General features: G+C 33.6%; 2 protein-coding genes across 2 annotated transcripts in view; one reads left to right on the top strand and one right to left on the bottom strand.

Annotated features, from left to right (window-relative positions):
* LOC145331190 (uncharacterized) overlaps window positions 1-14,693 on the bottom strand; it is a 152,277-nt gene extending 137,584 nt beyond the window's left edge. Inside the window, exon 1 of the mRNA XM_080175812.1 lies at window positions 14,646-14,693. The gene's annotated coding sequence lies outside the window, so the exon portion shown is untranslated. The remainder of the gene's footprint in view (window positions 1-14,645) is intronic.
* Window positions 1,881-8,326, top strand: LOC145331189 (uncharacterized). The gene is made up of 2 exons (XM_080175810.1): window positions 1,881-2,131; window positions 2,433-8,326. Exon 2 carries the CDS (start codon window positions 2,711-2,713, stop codon window positions 8,324-8,326), a length of 5,616 nt encoding a protein of 1,871 aa, XP_080031936.1. The 5' UTR covers window positions 1,881-2,131; window positions 2,433-2,710.
* Window positions 14,694-25,509: the final 10,816 nt, after the last annotated feature.

Genomic DNA, 25,509 nt, shown 5'->3' with positions numbered 1-25,509 from the left:
ATGGTTATTTTTTATGAATCACCGTATGCTTATAGCTTTTAAAATCTGTTCATAAACAAGAAAATTTGTAATAGATTGCAAGAGGCCGGAAGTTTTGCTTTTTATGCTTAACCCTGCGGGGCTATCCATTACCAAATTCAACCAAACCCGATTTGACTTAAAGTATTAAACAAACAAACGAATATTTACCCCTTCCCCTTATATTTTCAATAAATTTAGATGGATAAGGATTAGGGTTGGGCCGGAATTTTTGTTTGGCCGGATTCCAGATAACCGGCTGATTTAATGCCAGATATCCAGTATCAGGCAAATTACCGGATAACTGGATATTAAAAATGATCGAATATCCGGATAAACCGGATATCCGGCCCAACTCTAGGAAGAATTATCAGTGCCCACGCGGGTACATTGTGTCATAGCACCAGAAAACTGCTGTCAATTCTGCTACGCCTTCGTAGGACAGACTTAGCCAGGTTATAAGACAGCTTCACTATTATTTTAGGTTAGTTGACTGTTGATATATTATCGTATGGATGTTGTCCCATATTTTCATGTACTGAAAAAAGTGGTACTAGCAGCGGGCTTTTATAACGATATCACCAATTTACCCCTTTTACCCATCTTCTTCCCTCCTAATGGATAAGCGAACTGACCAATAAATGAGGTCAATATAGCCAGCAAAATTGACAACAAATTTTTCCCTGTCAGTTTATTCACGTATTTTATATCCATTAGTCGGACATATTGTTGATATAGAGTAGGAGTTCTATTTCAAATTTTTCTGTCTTTCCTGCTAAATAATAATTTATTTTATTACTAATAAAGTATTGTAAAACCTAATGTATTTATTTAATTTTTTATGAGGTATAGCAGTAAAATAAAATAATTAAAGATATTAGAATTCGCTAGACAGGTGTTTTCAAAATACTACATAAAGAAAGGAACATTTTTTTACATAAAAATTTAAACTTTCTTTCACATGTCCAAACGCTTGGGACGCATGTGACTCTTTATCTGTCCGCTACGATGTAGTAGAACAATTGTGACTTTTTTTATTAAAGGGTTGGTAGGTTTTCTTTTGTATCAAAAGGGAAAGAAATTAGGATAGTACCAACCAATCTCTTAATTCAACTCCTCCAACAAAAATCTTGAATGTCCTTGTGTAATGTCAAAAAAAAATTATTAGATGTTTTCTTTAAAAATATTGCACCACCATTTGTTCTAAAATAACTCTAGTAGCTACCATTATTTTAGCTGCATTAGGAAAAACTAAGTTATATTTCACCTCATAAACTAACCATAAGCCTATCTGTAATAGTTATCAGCACGAAATATTTAAAAATAAATATCAAAAGGACTGTCTGGTTTATTTTTGTTTATTAAAGTGTTTCAAATTAGTATTTTATACTTGTGTTTGAATATATGAGTTTTTGGACATTCAAGGACAAAGACCAAATTGTGTAAAAAAAATATCCAAGTGACGTCATAAAAATCAGGGATTATCTATCTCTTTTTTAGGGATTTTCTTTCTTCTGTTAGGCTACAATTGCGGGTATGATTGCCCAATAAGATCTGTTAAAATACTGGGAATATTAGATGTTACATATGATTTAAAAAATAAGAAAAACAGTATATGTTTATTTGATTCTTTATCTTGACACTAGCGGTTGCACCACAGCCTCTAGGGACTCTGTCTTTAAATGGGCAGATATATAGCTTAAAACAATCCCAAGGCTCAAATCTAAAATAAACCACCCCGGGACCTAACTGAAGCTTCCCTAACAGGGAGAACTCAGTCAGTTCTGTAGTTATCGAAACTTTAATATTATGAAAAAAAGAATACTTTTTTATTGTCTCAACCTCTTTTCGAGGAAGCTTTGTGTTTATCAAGTTCGAAATTAAATTCCTTATCATTAAACCAAAAACAAAGCGCAAATGTCGTCTTTTAGGGCTTTCCTTTCAAAATGTGGCGCGGCATATAGTGTTTGTTTATTTTTGATGCGCACGTTCTTACTTTTGAATGAGATATGAGAGTGTGAAGATTGCGGAGAACAAAATTGGGCCTATCATTGGTCTCATTGAGTGTGAACTACCCTAGTATATCAGGGATTTGAAACCATAAGAGCTTCAGGTAGAATTTGTTAATTTAATTAAGAAGTATGGTGTATAGGACGATTATATGTAGTTTTAAAAAAAGGCTTTAGCCAGCTAAGCATGAAACTTAATTATGATTAATATATGTTTTAGTAATTTTTATGTGCCTTATTGTTGCATTTAACAATGATTTATTAAACCAAATAATTTTCCTTTAAAGCCAAAGTTTCCAAAGATTCTTTAACCATAAGAAAAGAAAAAGATTTTTTTTAGTGCTCAAAGTTTTAAGATAACGAATAATATTTTATTCTGTTTATTAATTGATCTTGTAATTTCAGGTCTTTTGAAATAATTTCATCAATAAATCTATATTCAAACCTGCTGTTGAATCTTGATGGTTCCTGGTATTGGGGGTTTTGTATGTTCGCCAACTGATCTCGTGAACTTCCCGCTAATTCGGAAGTCCAAGCTCAACCAAAGTGTCATGGTTGAGACAATTTCAAAATATCTGATGAATAGGCGTTAGCATTCATCAAGAGATCAATAGCATCTAGTGAATTATTGATGCAATAAACTGTGACAATTTTTCTGTGAAATAAGTACCTAGTGAATCAATATGCCACTAACCAAAAAGCAGAAAATTGAGCGAGCAATCGCTATTGGCAGTGAAAGGCTAGAAGTTTTTGATGAACAGTTAAAATTGTTTTATGACAATCTAAAAGCCTGCCAAAGTTTTAGTTCATGTGAAAATGTGAATGTAAAATCAATTCGTGACATTTTTAGTGAGGTCAAGGACCAATCTGACCTAATAAAAAGTCTAAAACCTGCCGTGGAGACTAGTGAGCTGCGCGAGTTTAAGCGTGATTTGGATGAAGCTAGTGAGCAAAAAACTGTTGCAGATAAAGTTTATGCGTCGTTGGAGCAGTGTACAAAAATTCTGTACTGGCTTGACAATGATTCAGATGACGCGAGGTCAAGCACTGTCGCCAGGAACCTTGATGTCATTGAGAAGGTGAAGATGGACATGGGAGTGCTTAAAATTTCCGTGGAGTTGCGCCAAGAAGTACGTGATATGTACCGAAGGCTTAGAGAGATGGAACGTCGTTCATCTAATCTGGATGAGAGTGGGACACCTGCCATGCTCTCCAGAAGTATGTCTGCTGTGGATATTCGGAGTTCCAACCCGCAGTATGGGCGCTGGGACAACAGTTTGTTGCCGTCGTTCGACGGTACTGACACGGATTACCCAAACTTTAAACAGGTCTTTAAGGATCTATGCTCTGGTTATGGATTTGCTGACCAGAGGTTAAGTCTGATGTTGTGTATGGAGAAGGTGATAACCAACCCGGAACTACGCAAGCAAGTGTCAGCGATTAGAGATCACAATGAACAATGGGCGTTTCTTGACCAGATGTTTTTATCAAACACTCGCCGGTTCATGAGGATTTTAACTAAGTTGAACAAGATGAAACCTGTGGATAAACCTGTGGACGTGGTTAGCGCAATTGCTACCTTCAAGAGCATGATGCAGGAGGTAGAAGCCATCGTTGGTTCTGCAGCTAAGGATTACAACCACCTAACTCTCATTCATATTTTTAAAGACAAGTGCCCTGAAAATTTGAGGGATAAAATTATGATGGAGCTTGGTAGCATGAACCAACCAAACATCCCGAAGATTGTTGAACTGCTGGAGAGGACCAGAGGTGCCATGTTGGCCGGTGATATGTCCTATGATAGTGGCGCCGGCAAGAGAAATCGTGATAGAGCTGCCGCCGCGCAAGTATCTGGCCGCAGCGACGATAAGAATGGAAAGGCTGGAAAGGGCAAGGCTTCCAAGTGGAACAGTGCATGTCCTGTGGAGAGCTGCAAGGAGAAACACCCGATTTTCCGTTGCCTCACGTTTAAGAAGATGGATGTGGTTGACCGAAAGAAAATTGTCCAGCAGAAGAAGTTATGTGAACTCTGCTTGTGCGACGGCCATACTGCTGACAAGTGTAATAAATCTGAGAAGCTTGGTGTTTGTGGTACTAATAATTGCGACAGATACCATTCCAGGTTACTCCATGAGGCTAGTGCTGGTGTGAATACAGTCTACAAGTCAAGTTCTGCACCCAGCCCCTGTACCTTCTTACTTCAGTTAGTTCCTGTTGTAGCACCTGGCGGCGGCACCTGCCATGCCACGGTTATGTTTGACTCCGGGGCAAATTTGCCACTTGTGTCTGAGAAGTTATCCAACAAGTTGAAGCTGAAATCTACTGGCAGATATACAACTATTTCTGTAGCTGATGGCAGTGAGTCTTCCTGCCGCAATGTTGTGTTTTATCTGAAGGATAGGGACGGCAATCTGAGGGAGTTTGAGGCAGCTGTCATGCCTACCCTCGGCGGGGCCAACGAGATGCGCTCGGTCCACCCCGAAACTGCCGCCGAGATATTTAAAATGCCGCCAGAAAGGTTTACATATATTAGTGGAGGCTTAGATATCATCATTGGAAATACACATCCTGACGTGTTTCCTTCAACCTACCAGAAAGTGGGCCAGTCTATGTTGTGGCGAACCATTTTTGGTAGTGGTTTTATCTGTACGAGTGCTGATGGTGGAGCTGGAGATCAAAAGTCAGCTTATAAGGCTGTCAGTGTCAGTGGAGGCACTTTGCCAGACTTTCTGACGTCTGAATCGTTTGGTATACAGCCGCAGGCACTTTGTCCAGGATGTACTGCTTGCCAAGAGTGCAAGGCTATGGCCGACGGCACTACCTGGGACCAGCGTGAGAGGCAGAGGATAATTGAGGCAGGTTTAACCCTAGACTTGCAGTCCAACAAGTGGACAGGTCAATATGCTTATATTGAAGATCCTCACACTTTACCCTACAATGAAAGTTTAGCCCGCAAAATTGCTGAAAAGGATCGTGCCAGGATGGTCAAGGAAGGTACCTATGGAATGTATGTGGAGGTATTCAACGACGCCATAAGAAGAGGCGTTTTCCAAAAAGCCACGCCTGAAGAGTTGCAGTATGAAGGACCTAAGTCTTGTTCATCAATAGTGGTTGCTTTCAAGGAGGATTCAAGTTCCACACCCATGCGATTGTGTGCAAATAGTTCTCTGACGTTCAAGGGTACCAGTTTTAATAACATAATGCTGGGAGGCCCGCCGCCAATGCAGAAGATTTTTTATCATTTGATGCTTTTCCGCGGTTACAAGGTTGGTATAACCGCGGATATCTCCAAGTTTTATAACTCCATCCTGGCCACAGAGTTCGACAGCCAGATGAAGAGAGTTTTATTTTCCCCGACGCCAGATGGTCCACTTGAAATTTACCTGACCAAAGTTGTAAATTTCGGCGAGTTAGCTGCGGGAAATTTGGCAGTTACAGCCCTGAAGTTGACGTCCCGCCTGTTCGGCGGAAAGAGTGAAGCAGAGGTCAAGGAGATGTATGGAGAGGGACAAATAAATGGTAGTGAAATTGTTGCCAAACCTGAATTATGGAAGGAGCCACAAATACCTACCTACCCTGATGAGGAATTCAAGTTACCTCAGATTCCAGTTGCAGTCAAGCTTGAGAAGCACAGCTTCATAGATGACGTTATTTCGGGAGCAGGATCGAAGCCAGAAGCTAAGGAGATGATGAAAGAGGCCGACAGGATTATCGGTAAAGGTAGTTTTTCCTTCAAACAAGTCATTTATTCTGGAGATGATTGCCAGCATACCAAGGTTCTCGGGCTGATATGGAAGCCAGCCACCGATGTGTTGTCCATCGCCACAAGAGTCAACCAAGATGGTAAAGTCAAGGGAAGGAAGGTGAAAGAGGATGCTGATTTGTACAACCTCCAGGACGCCTTGGACGAGAATCTGACAAAGAAGATGGTCCATAGGTTCGCCGCCCAAACCTTCGACCCGATCGGGCTTTGCAGCCCTATTCTGTTGAGAATTAAACTTGTCCTGCGGAAAACCTGTTTGCTGAATTTGGGCTGGCAAGATTTCATTCCAAAAAGTCTACGGGATGAACTTGTTCAGTCGCTGGAGGACAGAGCTGAGGTCGCTAAATTGGAGTTTGACCGTTGTGTGGTTCCGGATGAACCAACTGGCCTTCCATCCTTGATGATGTTTTCGGATGGGTCATCAGAGGCTTATGCAAGTAATGCATATTTGAGGTGGCCAACTAGACAAGGATTTGAAACGTTTCTGCTAGCCACCAAGTCAAGAGTTGCGCCGGTCAAGTGTGAGTCAATTCCACGCCTTGAGTTGATGGGGTGCCAGATGTCCACAAGGTTGGCAAAGTCCGTCAGAGATGCCCTGCCCTTTGATATTATCAGAGTGATGTATTTTACTGATTCATCGTGTGTTTTATCACAAATAGTTTCCAACAGTGCTATGTTGAACACATTTAATTCTCATCGTATTGGAGAAATTCAATCTGCGACCAACAAGGATGACTGGAGGTGGGTCCCGGGGACGCAAAACGTTGCAGATTTGGGCACCAGAAGCACCTGCAAAGTATCAGATTTGGGACCAGGTTCCAGGTACAGATTGGGCCCAGAATGGTTGCGCCAGGATGAAAGTGCGTGGCCGGTGAAAACTGCCGAAGAAGTCAAGCAGGTTTTACCCCCAGAGGAGTTGAATACCAAAATGGTTAAGTTATGTTCAATGAAAGTTGCCGGAGAAGCCGCTGAAGATGTCTTTAGGTTTAAGCACAGGAGATCATTTGGACAGGCCAAACGTATTATGGCAGCTGTCCTGCAAGTTGCGAACACCTGGTTGAAGAAGCTAAAGAGCAGACAAGAAGGTAAGGCTACAGCCGCTGGTAGTCATGTAGCAGCCGCAGATTCTGTGTACAAGCCGTCTTTGTACAATTTTATGGCGGCGGCGGAATTTTTCATTGTGTCACGAAGCCAAGAGGATGAGTGGATAAATGACGCTAAAGGCAATTATGCGTCATTAAATCCATTAGTGCATAAAGTATCATTGACCTGGCCTGTCGTTGGTCCCGGTGGAAAGTATGTGACCAGGGAGATGAGGATTCTTAAGATGGTTGGTCGTGGACAGCCAGTCATTGACGCCATTACTGGTGGCCGTAAAATGATATTTGAAGACATGCCAGGTTTAATAATTTTGGAGCCTGGTAATTGGTTAGCTGCTGTTTTTATGAGAGAAGCGCATGTTGAGCTTCACTCTGGTGTCCGTGGAACTTTAGCTGAGAGCCGCCGTTGGTGCTGGATTGTGAAGGCAAGGAGGTTGGCCATCATGGAAGTGAAGAAATGTTGGCCCTGCAGTGTTGAGAGGGCTAAGGAATGTCGTGCTACCATGAAGGAGGTGTTACCTGACAAGTTGGTCCCGAGCAGGCCTTTTGAAGCTGTGCAAGTCGACCTGATGGGTCCGCTGGTTACGAGGAGAGCTGCCGCCAAAACGAGGAGTCAGACAGCAACGAAGAAGGTGTGGGTGTTCGTGGTGGTCTGCAGATTCTCAGGGGCGTTGTGGTTAGATGCCTTGGAAAAGTATGATACCAGCAGTATCCTGTTGTCCCTGCGCAAGTTGGAAGCTGTTCATTGTTTGCCGAAGATCATAGTAAGCGACATGGGCACACAATTATCCGGTGCTCGCAAGGTTTTAGAGCAGAGGTTGGGCAGCCAGGTAGAGTTTTCTTGGTCTCAGATCCCGGCCCGAGCCCACCATTATATTGGGCAGGCTGAGAAAATGGTGGGATTAACCAAGAGATTGCTGTCCAAGAAGTTGGTGAATAGTTCTGTTAATTTCAACGAGCTCCTGGTGCTGTTGGCGGAGGTCAGTAAAATTATGAATAGCAGACCACTGACGATTGAAGCTGCGAACGACGTGGAGAATTGGCGGCTAATTACCCCTGGCCAGCTGCTGGGAAATGTTGACCGCCAGCCGTTGTGCAATGTGGCGATGAAACCGGAGGACCAAATTTCCTCCAGGTTGAAGTTGTTGGAAGATTTATCTGCCCAGTTTTGGACTGCCTACCGCCAGGAGATCCTACCGAAGATATTACGGATGTCCAAGTGGAAGGATGAGATGGCAGAGCCACTAGCTGATGGAGATGTAGTTCTGGTTACGAGTACCAATCCGCTGATGAGATGTTTGAGGATGGGCCGAGTGACGAGAATTGAGGATGGAAGAAAGACGGCAAGAGTCTTGTTCAGACTGACGGATAAATCTCCCCTAGAAGAACATGCTGTATCAGTCAGGCAGTTGTTAAAAATTATGATTAATAATTGATTCTTATTTTATGGCAATTGAGATTTTTTTAGTAAAAAAGCCACATTTTTCATATGCCTATTTTTATGCCTAAAATAAGAATCAAATGAAATGCGATTAAATATTCTTCTATTTCATATGCTCAAAATTAATTTTATTGAGTTTAATTTCTTTTCAAAAGTTCAATTCATTTTAAAACTTACCTGAAAAGTTTAACAAAAAAGAATAAATGTGTCGAGGTTGCGTGATTCGATATTTATTCTATGAAAAAATCAAGTATTTTTTAGCAGATTTTTTTAAATTATATATGAATTTCAATCAAGTAAAACATTTTTATTCAGATCAAGGAATGATTGAAAATTCATATTTAAAGTTTTTTTTTACAAAGAAAAATTGGTATTTTTTTCATAATTTCAATGAAAACTCTAACGAAGATATTAATATTTTGCTATTCTTTAAGTATTAAAAAGTTTTATTGTTGATTAAGATATTACAGTTCTTATTCATTAGGTTTGAAAAACTTTCTGCCCAAGGATTTTGAAAAATTTTTTCTTACTACTCTTTTTGATGCTTAACAAATTTAGTTTTAAGTACCTATAAATCTTAATTTTCTTGTCTAAGATTTATTTCGTTTTATTTTTACATTATTGTTTACATTTACATTTCAACCTGATTTCGTAGGTACTTATTGATTTATTAATAATGATTTATTGCCTATTGATTATGAAATGATTATTAATTAGTATAGTTGTTATATTTACAACATCATGATTAATAGGATTATCTATTTTAGGATTGTGTATGTGATTTTGTGATTGTCATGTGCATGGAATGTTGTATGGTACAAACCAATCCCCATCCTTCTATCCTAAAATGTGAGGTATTATGAGTCCTAGTGAGGAGTATAATATTGTGTATGCATTTCACGGGGTTTCATTTAGTTAGGAGCAAAATTGTCACGTTTTCGGGATGTGGCCATTCTCATGTGATTATGGTGAGTTGAGTTTAGTGAGAAATGTTGCTAGTGCTCAGCGCGAAAAAAACCTTGAATCTCGTTAAGGAAGTTAATTTGACTTTCAAACGGGGGGTGTGTCTCAACCTCTTTTCGAGGAAGCTTTGTGTTTATCAAGTTCGAAATTAAATTCCTTATCATTAAACCAAAAACAAAGCGCAAATGTCGTCTTTTAGGGCTTTCCTTTCAAAATGTGGCGCGGCATATAGTGTTTGTTTATTTTTGATGCGCACGTTCTTACTTTTGAATGAGATATGAGAGTGTGAAGATTGCGGAGAACAAAATTGGGCCTATCATTGGTCTCATTGAGTGTGAACTACCCTAGTATATCAGGGATTTGAAACCATAAGAGCTTCAGGTAGAATTTGTTAATTTAATTAAGAAGTATGGTGTATAGGACGATTATATGTAGTTTTAAAAAAAGGCTTTAGCCAGCTAAGCATGAAACTTAATTATGATTAATATATGTTTTAGTAATTTTTATGTGCCTTATTGTTGCATTTAACAATGATTTATTAAACCAAATAATTTTCCTTTAAAGCCAAAGTTTCCAAAGATTCTTTAACCATAAGAAAAGAAAAAGATTTTTTTTAGTGCTCAAAGTTTTAAGATAACGAATAATATTTTATTCTGTTTATTAATTGATCTTGTAATTTCAGGTCTTTTGAAATAATTTCATCAATAAATCTATATTCAAACCTGCTGTTGAATCTTGATGGTTCCTGGTATTGGGGGTTTTGTATGTTCGCCAACTGATCTCGTGAACTTCCCGCTAATTCGGAAGTCCAAGCTCAACCAAAGTGTCATGGTTGAGACATTTATACTTTTTAATAAAATTAGAATTTTCAATATTTTGGTTATGCTGTTTGATTCCACAAAACATTTATTATAGTTGTCATTTTTAAACACTTTTTATAATACAATCTCTTTATTTAAAACTTAAAAAGTACAGCCACACATATGTATATAAATAGATTTATGTTTATATAACATGTTTCATAATGCACAAAGCTTTTCTAAATTTACTATATTTATGGTTTGTCCGTCCGTACTTAATTCTCTTGTCATTGAGTTGTTATATTATTATAGGTCCATTTAAACATTTGGATTTTTAAACATAATTCTTATACAATTGCAGCATATTATTACAACATAATAAACATATATATTTGTTAAAACCCTCAGATATTTACTTTTTTCCCCCTCTACATTTGTTAACGTTCGGTTGTCTACTTTTTGTTTATTGTGAAGCAATTGTGGATGTTGTCATCCTTGTTTTATTATAAATTATCATCATTAGGTTTTTCTATTGTTTCAAACATGAAAAGGCAACTTTAATTTGAGTCAAAAGAAACAATTACTCACTGTCTGTGAAGAATTATGAAAAGAAAACATTATAACAAGACATATAAAGCCATATAGTTATGTAGGTATGTAAATACTACAGAATAGTAACAGTTCATAGTAAAATGTTCCTGTAGACGATTATCTCTAAATGAACTTTAAGCGCTACTAGCGGCCAAACCTCATAATGTACGCACACAATTTTAAGAAGGGTATGAAGGTATTAATATATAGAATAATCATTACTCAATAATGCTCTCTCGCAGGCACTTATCTTAAGGGTGTTTCCTCAGTAAAGCTTTCCTTGTGCATCATTAGAATTCATACTATAGAATTAAATTTGTTCCATACAAGTTGATTTTATTAGTTGGTTGAAAATTGATTAAGATAAAGGTATATTAAAGGCGTAAAACTAAATTATAGATATGTTTGAAATAAAATTAAAAGGAAATATATAGAAAAGTATTAAGTAATTTCATTTAATGAAAAAAAAAGGTTTTTTCATTAAATGTAATTTATTCCCTTAAAAAGTTTTATAAGAATTAAATGAACTAACCATAATCATTAAATAAAAATTAAAGAATATTACCAATTACTTTTGGTATGTGGTTCCATTATTAATAACTTATGTAAGAAAGACAGTTAGAGTATTGATTGGTTCAACTTTTAAATAATTATACAATTTAATTTCAAAATAAGGCATAGAAACTCGCATTTTTCATGGAGATATTGAAAGTGCCATGTGTAACGTCAAAAAAATAAGTCTAAATCCATCTCTTTTTTTTAGGGGTTTCGATTCCACTTCTCCTCTCACCCTTCCTTTTACCACCAGGGAGGTGGGAAATTAATTGGAAATAAAAAGGGAAAGTCAGGCTAGGGACGTCCAAGGGGGGGGGGGGTATAGGAGTGATTACTCCCCCCTCCCACAATATATTTATTGCACTCCCTACACTTTTAATTTCTACCCCCCTTAAATAAAAAAAAGCTTGAACTTCCTTACCTCTATGATATAAAGAATACCCTACCACCAATATTTTATTATTTAAATTTTTCACGCAACCCAAATAAAAAGGTCCTCGAGCCAGGCCTTCCATATTTCAAATCAGAAAATAATCAGAAATCTATGCATAATATATACGTAACAATAAAATTCATTAGTAATATAATTAATTAAGGCAAATAGTTTTAGTATTAATGGTTATTACACTTTACTAGGTTAGAAAGCTATATAATATTTAATGAAAATAACAATTAATTTTGAGAAATTATTTTACCTATTGTTAGACTTTTTTTTATAATTCATTAATCTTTATGAATTCAAATATTAAAAAGTAATACTGGATCATACAACTTTAAAAGCACAGCTTCTTCAAATAAGGTCTTTGTAGGCCCCTCATGGCTAACAAAGCTACTTTTAATCTTTTAATCTTATAATTTTTCATTTCAATATCCTCAAAAAGTTGTCTATAATATAATGTAATAAATAACTTTTTTCCCCATTTCTTGGTTCAAAAAAGACTTGATGCTTAATTTTGTGTTACTAGTGGAGTCCAATTCTACCCAACATTGCAATACATTCTACACAAGGGCTAATTTTGTTCATCATAATGTCCATCGAGCACTGAAATGTAGTGATAAAAGGGGATGGTCGTTATTTTTTAAATATTGCCAAACCCTCGGGGACCCTAACTAGAAGGGACTACCCTTATTTTGAATTAAAAGGTAAGGGCAAAGGAAATCGATTGAGTTTAACTCAAAGTCGAGAAAATAAAACATTATGATAACCGGTTCTACCCCATCCCTTATTCTCTTCCCCACCAGGGGCGTTCAAGCTTTTTTATTTGGGTGAGGGGGGGGGGGAGGGGGTGTAAAATGGCCCTAAAAATTTTTACCCCGGGGGTCAAATTTGCTTGGGTGGTTATTTATCCCCCTGAAATCAGTTGGCAAGGGTAAATTTTTTTTTTTTTTTTTGGGGGGGGGGGGTAATTTAATAATGTAAAAAAGTACCTACCTAAATTATGAAATATTTAGTAGTAAAACTGCGCGTGAAGCACGCCAAAATTTTTTTTGTAAGGGATTATTTACTTTGGGGGGATATTTCCCCCCCAAAAAAAATTGTTTGGGGGGTGAATACACCCTCCTCAATGGTTGGGGGTGCCTCCTCACCCAAAAAATCGTTTGGGGAGTGGGGGTAATCACCACTTTATCCCCCCCCCCTTGGATGTCCTTGTTCCCCACTTTCCCTTTCATTAAGAAATGCTTCAGGTTGGAAGGGTGATGCAAATTTCAGATTCCAGATTTTGCGATTTGAAAAAAAAAATTCTTTATATTATAGCGAACTAAATAATCTTGCAAGCATCGCTTTTATCTTATAGAGAAAAATAGTAAATCAAATAGCGAAAACTGAGATCTGAAATTTCCAACCTGACGCATGACGGCGTATGACCGGAAGACGTGGCATTATTTTGTCTAATATCGAGGAAATCAGTGATGGACTAGGAACTTTGAGGGAAACCGCTGTCAAATAAATCCCTGATTATATGCCACTTAAACTCAATATTTCAAGTTATACTACACGATTGGTTACAATAAATCTGTGTTATCATTTACTATTGTTTTTCTGTGTTTAATATTTTGTTTCTGTTATTTATATGTACATATATCCATGTTTTTTTTCCATCCTAATGTAAAATATTATATCTAAATCATCAAAAAAGTATATCAAATGATATATTCGAGTTTGAAAACAAAATTTACATTTCCAAACTAAAATTTTGTTCTGAGAAATTTTCCAAAAACATAAAACAAAATTGTTATGCATTTTAGATAAATTTTAGCTGGTTATTGAATAAATTTTAGGTCTTCATTAATTCATATTTTAGAATTTAAAAAAGTTTTTACTAGGATTCACATTTAATTTTATATACTTTTCTGGGCCTAACATAATTGAAGGGATCAAGTCAAGCAGAGTGTGCCAAAAACAACAAGTTAAACAGAGTGTGCCAATATTTTGTCAAGTAAAGCAGAGTATGCCAATATTCCCACAAGTAAAACATAGCATGCCAATATTTTATCAAGTAAAGCAGAGTATGCCAATATTTTATCAAGTAAAGCAGAGTATGCCAATATTTTATCAAGTATGGTAGAGTAAGCCAATATTTTAGAAAAAAAGTTTAAAATGACAGACTGACGGTCAGAAAAAGTGAACTATAGAGTATATATATATATATATGATTATGACTCAGAACTTAAGAATATTCATTTAAGTCTAATATTTATTATAAAGGTTTTATTACTTTTTAATGTCATCTAGGATCTTGCATCTAGGTGCATTCTATTCCAAGTAGTAAAAAAGTTACGAAAAATAGCATAAAACCATTAAAATTTAAATCAAAGGGTCTTTCTAATCGCTGGACTGTTATGGTACTCCTTTCAATGAAGCTTCTAATATGTCTTTTAAAAACGTACATATTGACTATTATTATTAAAAATCTATTTTTTATTTGATGGATGTTATCAACCATGCTTAAAGTATTTTAGACCAACATAACTTTCATAATCTAACCACTAAGCCTTTCAAAAAATATTTTTAAAAGTATATTGAAAAAGTGTATATAAAAGTAAAAATATTAAAAAAGTGTATTTTATAATTTTTAACAAATTCGATAATAAAAGTACAATATTTATATAAATAGTTATAAAAAAAACGCGAAAATGAATCAATGATGAAGCGTTTTATAGTGCCTATATAAAAGGAAATATATTCAAAAACTTATAGCCGAAGTAACCCTAATTACGTCATATTAAAATAGTCCATTGTTCTAATATGACGTCATTTTCAACCAAAATTTTTTTTATACTTTTCCCTTTTTTATAGGCACTCTGAAGAGCTTGATCAATGACATACCTATTATTGAAATTCTGTTTCGACATAGGACAGACACTAATTATAGATAAGCACTAGCTGGGCTAATAAAAACTTACTTTACGATCCAGAATGGAAAATATTCTCATCATGTTACTAGACCTAAAAGATATAATTATATGAAAAAAAATAATAGTATTTAAAACACATATAATCATCAAGAATTACATGTGCTTTTTAACAGAGGTATAAACAACTAAAGCAGTGGCTTGTATAGGGGTTTCAACAGGGGGTAGGGGGGTAAACCCTTGAGAGAATGAAAAAAGTGAATGAAGTTCAACCCAAATTTTAATAATAAGGTGGGGGGGGGGGTTGATGACATCATCCTACTTTACTCCTATATGCCAAAGGATGACGAATTATGGTACACCCCTAAGGTGACATTTGTCAAAATTAAATAAAATTATGCAGGTAATTATCATTTATATATAAAAGTGATCATTGTTGATACATTACATAACGCTAAACTAATGACAACATATCTATATGGAAATTATGTTGATATAACAACTGTAGATAGAATGATTCTTGTTTTGGGCCGAAGCATTACCACTACTCATGCATTATAAAACATTATAAAACGCATTATAAAACACTATAACCGTCTTTAGTTATGACGCGGTGTCACAGGGGTACTATGAGTCCTTTCTTGTGGCAAAAAAAGTACAACATAAAGCAACAGATGCTCAAACCCAGTTACGCACTGACTGACAATGTCGTTTTCCAAAAACAAAAGTAATATAAGGAATTTTGAGGGACAAAAAGACAAGGATTATGCGGTTGGGCATATCCAGGAAAATTAAAATCTGTTAGGCGCATCACTTTTACATCTTTATCTCCTAAAATAGATAGAAAATAAATATGTAAATATCAAAGTTATATTCCTTAGAAAAAGAGGGAAGGCAAAAATACTAAAACCATCTAAAGATTTTAACCTAAAAATAAAAAGCCTGAAAGTCCCCTGTAACATAACTAAATCTTCCTGATTTAGAAATAGACGGCTTTATTTTGTTTAAAATTGCGCATACTTTTAAGATTCTAATCCGCAGCTTACTTGGTCCGTCGGTCTGTATGCAATTCGAGGGCTTGAAATTTATTTTGAGAAAATCTGCTATTAAAGACATAAAGCGATAAATAATAACAAATGAAAACTAATTTGTATCAGTTCGACTTTTGTAAAGCGTTCGATATTAATTTTAAATAATGCTTTTTGAAACTTAAAACCTTTAAACCATTGTAATTAAAATCAATTATAACTACTGCATAATATAAATATATCTAGATATCTTCCAGGGGAATAGGTTGCACCTGTTTTGGGCCAAGGTATTCCCATTACTATGACTATTAATGACGCATCTGACATAAAAGTAGTAGGAATAATTTCAACTTTTTTAGTTAAGACGAAGTGTAGGGCTGAGATTCGAACCCATCACCTTCTCGACAATGAGCGGATACGCTACAGTCGGGGTGCTAAATATCAATACATTTTGACTCAATATTTGTGTAATCGAACTAACAAAAATACTCTTTCCCTTTTACTATTAACTTAAAATTAAAATACAAATAAAATGTTATATAAGTACTTGAAAGTGTTAAATGATTTAATTATACATAAATTATTTGTATGACATTTGGGTTATATTCTCGTTTATAAAAGCGAAGCTTTTCTATAATTAGGGTTGGTCCGTCCGTACGTAACGGATATCTTTTTTCGTTAATTTAGTCTTGTTAGAATTGTCCTATCGATCTCAAACTTTGTATGATGATTCCTGTTTAGAAAGCGTAGCAACTCTAAAATCGATACCAGAATGTCCATTTTAAATATGTTTATTTTTTATTTATTTTTTAACAACAATTTTTTGTGATATAATTATCCGATTGATCTGATTTTTGGAGTACTGATTCCTATTACAATAAGGTACAATATTATAAGTCCTATCTATAACAAAGTTTTAACCTGTCAGTATGTCCTTAAACAGATTTCTGTATTTAAAAATGTTGTCAACAAATTTACGTATAATTTTGTCAAAACTTATATATTTATATTTTGTATATTCAGTTTTGACACTCTACAAGAGTTAATGTTCGTCTGTTATACATTTTCAGAGCTTCGCTTTTATGGATGTTGTCATCCTTTTTTTAAAATTTGGCGACAATATTCCTCAATGTAATTTTCATGGGTAATGGGTTTATTATAAAAGACATGTACATTCACGTTAAATAAAAGTAAGATCTAGTAACTCTAATAAATAGGTCCCGCACATTTATTTTATGTTGGAAAATTTTTTGAAGGCCAATTTTTAATTTTGGAGTATATCTTTGGCGTGTGGAATACTATAAAACCTACTACTATAAATCCAAATAGCTTAAAACTTGCTGTTTATATATATAAATATTTTTCTTTCTTTAAGATTGTGATATGAAAAGTACAGCAGTTTACGAGATCTTAGTAGACAAACATAAAAATATTTTACTACTTTTTATATATGCAGGATATAGGATATGATATCAAAGAATAGTTTATGATAAAAAGTTATTCGGTAAAAGCCTACAGAATGCTAAATAACAGCCTAGCGGGCGTTTAGATACGTAGATAGTCCTTAGCATCTTTTTAAATTCTTTCAGGTGTTCCCGCATTCCAGTTTAGAGTTTCTTACGGGTAAAAAAATTATGTTGGAGAGCCTTTCTATCTTACTTTTTCCTATCCTTCCTATCTATAATACAAAGTAGAACGATATCTATCTGTCTGTTTGTTTGTTTGTAATGAAGGATCTCGCTAACCGCTTAACCGATTTGGTTCTCCTTAACAGGGTAGATTCTCATAGGTCCCGGGAAGGTTTATAACTATTTTGGGGAGTGTACCCAGAGAAATCGACAAAAATATAAAAACAACGCCGCCCTGCGGACATTTTTGCAATTAGCTAAAAGCATAAATAACACTATCTATCGGCGAAAAATTATTTTTGGTAAATAGCTAACTTTTAAAAAAGATTGAAAAGAAACAGTTTTATGTGTCCCTAGAGGCCTCTAGGGTCGTAGCCGCTAGTGTATAATACAAAGTAATTAGATTTTGTTGTTTAAAGCTAAACATCTCGAAAATTGCTTGTCGTAATCGGTTGTACATTTCAGGAAAGCTTTTTTAATGTCTTTGGGGTTGTTTATGCCTATTTCCCTAACCTTTCCCACCCTCCCCTAGAGGCTAGGGGCGAAGCAACTAGTTCTTTGTAAAAAAGTACAAACCTATTTGTTCTTTACAAATTACAAAGTTTTATTATTTAAAAGACTATACCTTAAATACTTAAATACAAGAGCTAAGTGATAAAAATATTATTCGCTAAAAGGTACATAAAAAAATAGATAATTTGAATAAACTCCTCCCCCAGCTTATCTAAATGTCAGGCTAAAATGACCGACAAAGTAGGGCGCCTAAGCTTTCTCTACTTCTCTAGTGTTTTAATTGACAATCCCAAGGCTGAGATAGAAAGATAGATAGATAAAAAGATAGAAAGATGGATAGATAGATAGATAAAAAGATAGAAAGACATTAAGGTTAGACGCATAAAGATAGATAGAAAAAATATTGTTACGTCGATAAGTAATCGTTATAATAAAGTAACAGGATGTTGGTCTGTGTGTCTGTTTGTACCGAAGATCTCGCTAACTGCTAAATTGACTAGGTTCTCCTTAACAGGGTAGCTTCTCAAGTTCTCATAGGTCCCGGGAAGGTTTATGACTATTTTGGGGGAGGGTACCACCACCCACCCCAGAGAAATCGATAAAAATAAATTAAATAAAAAAGGACGCCACCCTGCGGACATTTTTGCAATTAGCTAAAACATAACTAACATCATCTATCGGCAAAAAATTTCAGTGAATAGCTGAATTTAAAATAGATTGAAAATAAACAATGTTACGTGACCCTAGAGGCCTCTAGGGGCGTAGCCGCTAGTTTCATATAAGATAGTAAGAAGATAAATTGATAGATATAATAAAATTCTATTTATATGTAGATACATAAAAATTAATAGATTCTAAATCTATAGTGAAATAGATAGATTAATGAGCATGTTTTATATTTTAGATAAATAGATAGATAGAAAGGTTAAGTACAAACATATAAAAATAAAACTCAAAGAGAAAGTTGAAATTAAACAATTAATTCCAATTTGCAGAAGATGTTTTTGATGAATTGATAAAATTAACCTTTGAATTTAAATATTGAAGGGCGCATTAATTTCAAATATTTTTAGAAAGATTCTTACAACAAGGATGATAACATCAAGAGTTTTACAACAAAAACAATTTTAAAGAAACCTAATAATCTTATAGATATCTCGCTGATAATTTCGTGCCCTATCGTCTTAAGAATCATTATTTGAATCAGCAAAATTATATTATGTTTTTGATAAGTTAGCTAAAACATGTAAATATACTAAAAATTGAAAGAAACAAACTAATTTACCTTCTGTACTTAAATGATTACCTTATTTTCATAGAAATCGTTATAGAAACTAATAGGACGACTTTTACATTCCAAATTGAATATGAAAGATATCTTTATGGACATACAAACTTTATATGTAGAATGTAGATAGGTTTCTAAGAAGGAATGTGATTTAAGTTTGAATTTGAGAACATAAAGTTATGTATTTATGCAAGAATCTCGCTTTAAAAAAATTCTGACAAAAGCCATATTTGCTAAAGCCCTATTTACTTTCAAACATATAGCAACAAAGCTTCAAATGTTAGTGTTAAATAAATACCTATCTAGTTCTAACATGTTAAATGACGTGTATAGCTTAACATCACGTGGCAGTAAGTACAAAATGGCTTAACATGTAGCGCATCCGCTCATCGTCGGAAGCTGTTAGATTCGAATCTCGGCTTAACTCCGTTAGGACGTTAAAAAAGGTTCCTACTGCTCCTAAGTCAGGAGCGCAACATTAATAGTTTGAGTAGGGGGAATGCCAAAACAGGCGCAACACAATTCCATGCATACTGTTAGGTCTTCTCAGACAAAGGTCAAGCAATCATATAGTTAGTTGTCTGTTTGGGTGTATGGACAGAAAAGGAGACATTTTTGGCTCTCCTTGGTTATTCTGGATTGTTGGACCTGGCGTTTAGACAGCATCTCCGCCCGTATGAGGTAATTAATAAGATAAGAACAAACTAAAATCTTTTAAGTAAGGGTTGACTTTTGTATAGATGTTTTAATTCAAGATATAAAAAACACTTAAAACTTTAAAGAAATCTTGAATTTTTAACTTATTTTTCATATAACAGAATTTTCCAATTTTTTAAAAACAAAAAATGTAAATTTAGGCCGTTTAAGTAAAAAAAAGGTTTCACATAACACTTTCTTTTGAGGGAAAAAAAACATTTGAGTCTGTGAAAAATAGATATGTTTACAAAAAGTTTCTGATTTTTATCTAGATTAGAAATTCTAGTATTTCTTTTTGTACAGCTAGAGCCTTATTTTTTTATTGTCCAACGTTGTTTTAATAATTTAATTTTGTAATGTTTTCAAACAATGATAAATAGAAAACTCTACGGACAAACGTATTAAGCTAATTATAGAGCGGCTGTACTCCTAAAACAAATATTACCTTAATTTGAATTATTTCATGTTTCTATCGTTTTGAATTTCTTTGAATTTATGCAGATTTTTGTTCGTTATTGCTATTCTAATACAATAAGAATTATTTATTAGCTATCTTTTAACTGAAGCTCTTATCGTTATTTAGAACTATCCCAACGATTTCAAACTTTACATGATGATCTCTATAACATTTAGGTACGATTTATACATTTAAAACATTTTTTGTATGATATAATTATTCTATTCATTTGATTTTTGTAACAATAATTTCTATGGAAATAAGGTACTAACGGTTAGCGAAGCATTTCTACAATCAAGTCATGTAAATATGTCCTTAAACAGAATCCTGTATTTACTCAATTTAAAAAGAACTTTTGAATCAATTTTGTTTATACATAAAATTAGTATCCTACTAATTAATATTGTATTTTGCCTGTTTTAATTCTCTAAATCTAACTACATTATTCCCAGAAGAAAACCACTTTGAACTCACATTTTAACAAATCATTTTAAATCTGAAAAAGAATATTTTTTCTCGTATTCATTCGAATCCGGTGGATAGGAACCGATTCTCATCCATACGAAAAAACTATGTCTTGCATCGTATTATATCCAGCTTTCTACGAATATAAAAATGTACAATCATAAGATTAAAACCAGTTTTTTAGCCCGTGCCTACGGCACCTCGGGGCTAAAAAAATGGTTTTAATCTTATAATTGTACATTCTATATCCGCGGAAAGTATCTCGCTAACCGCAGAACCGATCGGCTTAGCGTTACTAATCGTTACTAATTTACAGTATATGATATGAAACATTTGTTAAATGAAAAGACTACTTAATAGATTAAGGATAGTTATATAAGACTAAATGATTGGAAAGATAAAAATATATATTTAAATATATAAATAGATGGATCAGAAGTTAATTTGATAGATTCATAAATATTCTTTTAATGTTATATAATTGAAATAAATGCCAAACAAAATTTCTATTTTAAATTAATTGAAATTATCAAATTAAAGGAATTTTTTTGTCATCCGTTTCTGTTTAAAAATATTTTAAAAAGTTAACGAACATGAGTTAGGAGTTTTCTAGGAATATGTTTTTTCATTCCCATCAAATATACAGATATACGTGTATTATATCTTAAAATTATTATGTTGATAACAAAGACAGCAAACATTAGTTCAATTTATATAGTCGCACTACCATTCGCTATTCAATAGCTACAATACTAAAAAAAATTCTTATTTTGGAAGATTTTCTAAAATATTTTGGCAGATTTTTATGAACATATTCTAAGAAGCTTAAATATTTATTGAAAATAATCCTTGTAAGTCTAGTTGGAATATTTTTACCATATGGTTACAGTGTTGAGCTATCACTTCTGCAAAAGTTATAACACTATGCAAAATTATTACTGCAATATAAAAATACTCGCTTACAATTAAAATAAAATTCCCCAATGATTTATGTGTAATGTATCATTTTGTAAAAAATAAAAACGAAAAACTTTATAAATCTAAAAGATAATTTTTTTTCAGGATTTTAAGGGATAAGACATGGCCTGTAAGTCGATAAACAAAATTACACCTTCTGTATATTAAAATCATTAGTTGAAACGTTTGAACACTACAAATTGGGAACCAATCAAAATTCGAAAAAAAAGATTTACAGTTTTTAGGCAACGAATAAGATAATTTAGTTTTACAATTTTATGGTACCAATGTAATAAACGGTTTAATGTCCTTTCTCCCCCTGATTGCAAGTATATTTTTGGTCAGCTGAATTTCAGTTGCCGATTGTGTACACAGTTTCCTCGGTGTTTTCTCATCCTATCTCAATATTTACTACTAGCTAAAAAAGCTTCAAACTTCCAAAGAAAAATTAAAATTTGAACGTATAAACGATTTATACATTATACATTCAAAATTTTAACTTTTCAAATTTTGATTTTTTTAAAGTTTTAAGCTTTTTTAGTTATTAGTAAATATTGATGAGGAAACTATGTACACAATCGGAAACTCAAATTCAGCTGACCAGAATTTTTTTTTAATTAGATAGAAATCAGAGAGAAAGGAAACATTGAACTGTTGATCATTCTGGTCGTTAAGTTTTATCATTTCTATGGCTTGAACACTTTGAAAATTTGATTTTGTCTTATTTTCAGAGATAAAAGATCGAATTCACAATTATAGTAAAATTTATTATCAAAGAAATTTTAGATCCTAATTATGCAGAGTTTGAATTTTATAGGAACATTCTCTCTTGTATCATGATTCAATGTCTTTGGTTATTCGAATTTGGCACCTTTGGCCTAACCCCTTCCACCCCCCCCCCCCCAAAAAAAAAACCTCTTATTTCTTATTTGGAACACCCTGTATATAAAGATGTAAAAGGAATCATTTATAATTCAAAAGTTGCTAAAAATATTTTCGCCAGAAATCCTCGGAAACATTATAAATAGGTGTCACTTCACTTCCGCTCAGGCGTAAATAATTACCACACGAGTTACTGTCAATTTTTTAAACATTTCCAGAAAGTCTGTTTTATGTTTTTGGAAAAAAATAATATGATATTATTATAGGATTAACCTTTTTTTGGAATAATGAGTCCTAGAATAAAAACGTTTAATGTAATGAGCGAGGCATCTCTTCAATCAATTTTGTTTAGACTTATAAAAGGTTTTTCTTTTCGTTTGGCCTATCGTCTAATTTTAGAGCTTCGCTTTTATTTAAAGGGTTGCCCTTGTTTTTTTCAATGGTGTAATTTATGAAGATTATACAAATGATATAATGTGCAGAAGTGTATCACACCTTATAAATATGTATTAACATGGATGGCATATGATTGATCAGATTCAGGGACATTTACAGGGGAGGTATCAAAAGGGATATGACAATGGCCGATAAAGCGATGTTCATCCACAATTATGATACACAAAATATCCACATTAGTTGATTACAATTAGTGATTGAAACGTTTGTACACTCAACTTAATGAACCAGCCAATCAAAATTCAAAGTCCCTAAAGTTGTAAATCCAACAAATAAGAAACTTTATCATAAAACTTTGGTTAGCAGTGTTAAAAACAGGACATTGTCCCCTCTCTCTCTCTCTCTCTCTCTCTGATAATTCATCCAAAGAAAAATGTATCTGCCAATTAACGAGAATGATTCTTGATCAAAGTATGTTATTTTACCTATCTATAGTGTAAAAAGAACTATGTCTGCCTGTCCTTCCGTCCTGATGAAATTTACATCTGGCTAACCGATGCAAATACAAAAAAAAATAATCTAAATATGGATCTATAGAAATTGTTCTCAATTATAAAAACAAAAGATTTGTTACTTCATGGTTAAAACAGGATTTCGGCTCCTTGGGATTTTAAAAAAAACAGTTACTCTCATTTCTTTTTTGACTACAGTTTTATATTTCTTGTAGCTGCAAACTGAATAGTTATTTCTCGCATCGTATTATAAACAGCTTTTCGCGGAAATAAACTGTTTTTTAATCTTATGTACTTTTTTATATTCGTAGAAAACTGGATATAATACGATGCTAGACATAGTTTTTTTTTCGAATGAATACGACATTAGTTATTTCTCGTATCGTATTATAAACGGCTTACCGCGGTATAGAATGTACAACTATAAGATTGAAACTATTTTTTTAGCCCCAAAGGTGCCGAAGGCACCGGTTAAAAAACTAGTTTTAATCTTATGATTGTACATTTCTATATTCGTAGAAAACTGGATATAATACGATGCTAGACATAGTTTTTTCGTATGGATGAGAACCGGTTCCTATCCACCGGATTCGAATGAATACGAGCAAAAATAATCTCAACATTAAGGACTACTAGAAAAGTTAGGTGCTAAATAGCTTTGATTTAAACTTAAATGTGTGTCTTTAAATTAAATGACATATATTAAAGAAAGTATTAGTTTGCTTATAAGGAAAATTTTAACATCAATTTCATAACTTGTTAATTAAAATTTTCCACGTACTAGAAGATTTTTAAAAATCGTCAAATTAAAAATTTTTAAACACGTGAATATAACTCTTGAAAAACGTGAACAATGAATGCTTTTAGATTAGCGGTTAAAATAAAATACATCGAACACAACTAAAATAAAATAAAATTCAGACGAAAGTTTGAAAGGTTAAAACACTTTTTATTTAAAGGATCAATTAAATTATCAAACAAAATGAATGGCTATTATTGTAATACAAAGTAGTAAGATGTCTGTCCGTATGTCCATCTGTCTGTAGGTTAAATCTTGCTAATCTCTGAACCTATTATTTTATACTTTTTAGGAATTTTAACCTATTAGAACAATGGTTGTTTTGTGTTTTTTTAGAATCCAAATTACTGTCCCCTACCTATTCTAAAATTTAATTTAATTGATTCACCAGAAATTTCCCGAGAAAAAAAAATCATAAAGGTTCTTTGTAGACATTATCAAGTTGAAAAGTCTTTTCACATTATACTCTTCAAACTTAATAGATTTATTATTACTTGAATGTTACACCAGATTTTTATGTTCTCTAATAAAGTGATACCCGAACAAGTCTAAATAACTACAACCCTCATCCAAACCTTTTACCCTATTCCCTCCCCTCCTAATGGATGAATGAACTGACCAATAAATGAGTTCCATGTTATCAACCAAAATTGATGACAAATTTTCCACGTATATTCTATATCTATTTAAAACTTACAATTAATTTTTATCTTTTATAAAATAATGTAACTTCCATTCAGTTTTTAATCATGTTTTAACTATGTATCTATTAAAATTTTTAGTAGCATAGCTAGTCTATAATTAGGTATGTTCGTCTGTAATTTGTGCATAAAATTGTGGTTTAAACGCTAACCCTAACAGCATTTTTAAAAGTCACTTGTGGCTTCGCCCCGAGAGGGATTGATAATGAACCTCATGATAAACGACAATAGTAAATATTTTTTTTATATATTTTTCTTAGAGGTGGTGATGTCCCACTTTTTATAGGACTATGCCTCTGTAAGTCATTATAACATTTACTGTATGTATAATTTTTAAATGCATTACAGCTTACTGTTCTTTTATAGATTTTTAGAATACCCAAGTTCGCATTAAATTTTATTTTTTACTTCAACATTTTGTCTTTTCAATTTTTAAATCTAATAGGCAAATTTAATTTATATAGTAATTTTGAAAAATTACTATAATCTTGTTCGATAATGATAATTTCACTGTTAGAACTATTTCCATTACCTAATATTAAATTAGACATTATTGATAATAGATAACTATTATTTTTCTAATTATTATTATG

Source organism: Acartia tonsa, chromosome 11 (assembly GCF_053477335.1).
Source record: "Acartia tonsa isolate MP-2025a chromosome 11, ASM5347733v1, whole genome shotgun sequence".
NCBI classification, from domain to species: domain Eukaryota; kingdom Metazoa; phylum Arthropoda; class Copepoda; order Calanoida; family Acartiidae; genus Acartia; species Acartia tonsa.
The sequence above is the reverse complement of the archived record's forward strand: the minus strand, read 5'-3'. Positions and strand labels throughout refer to the sequence as shown.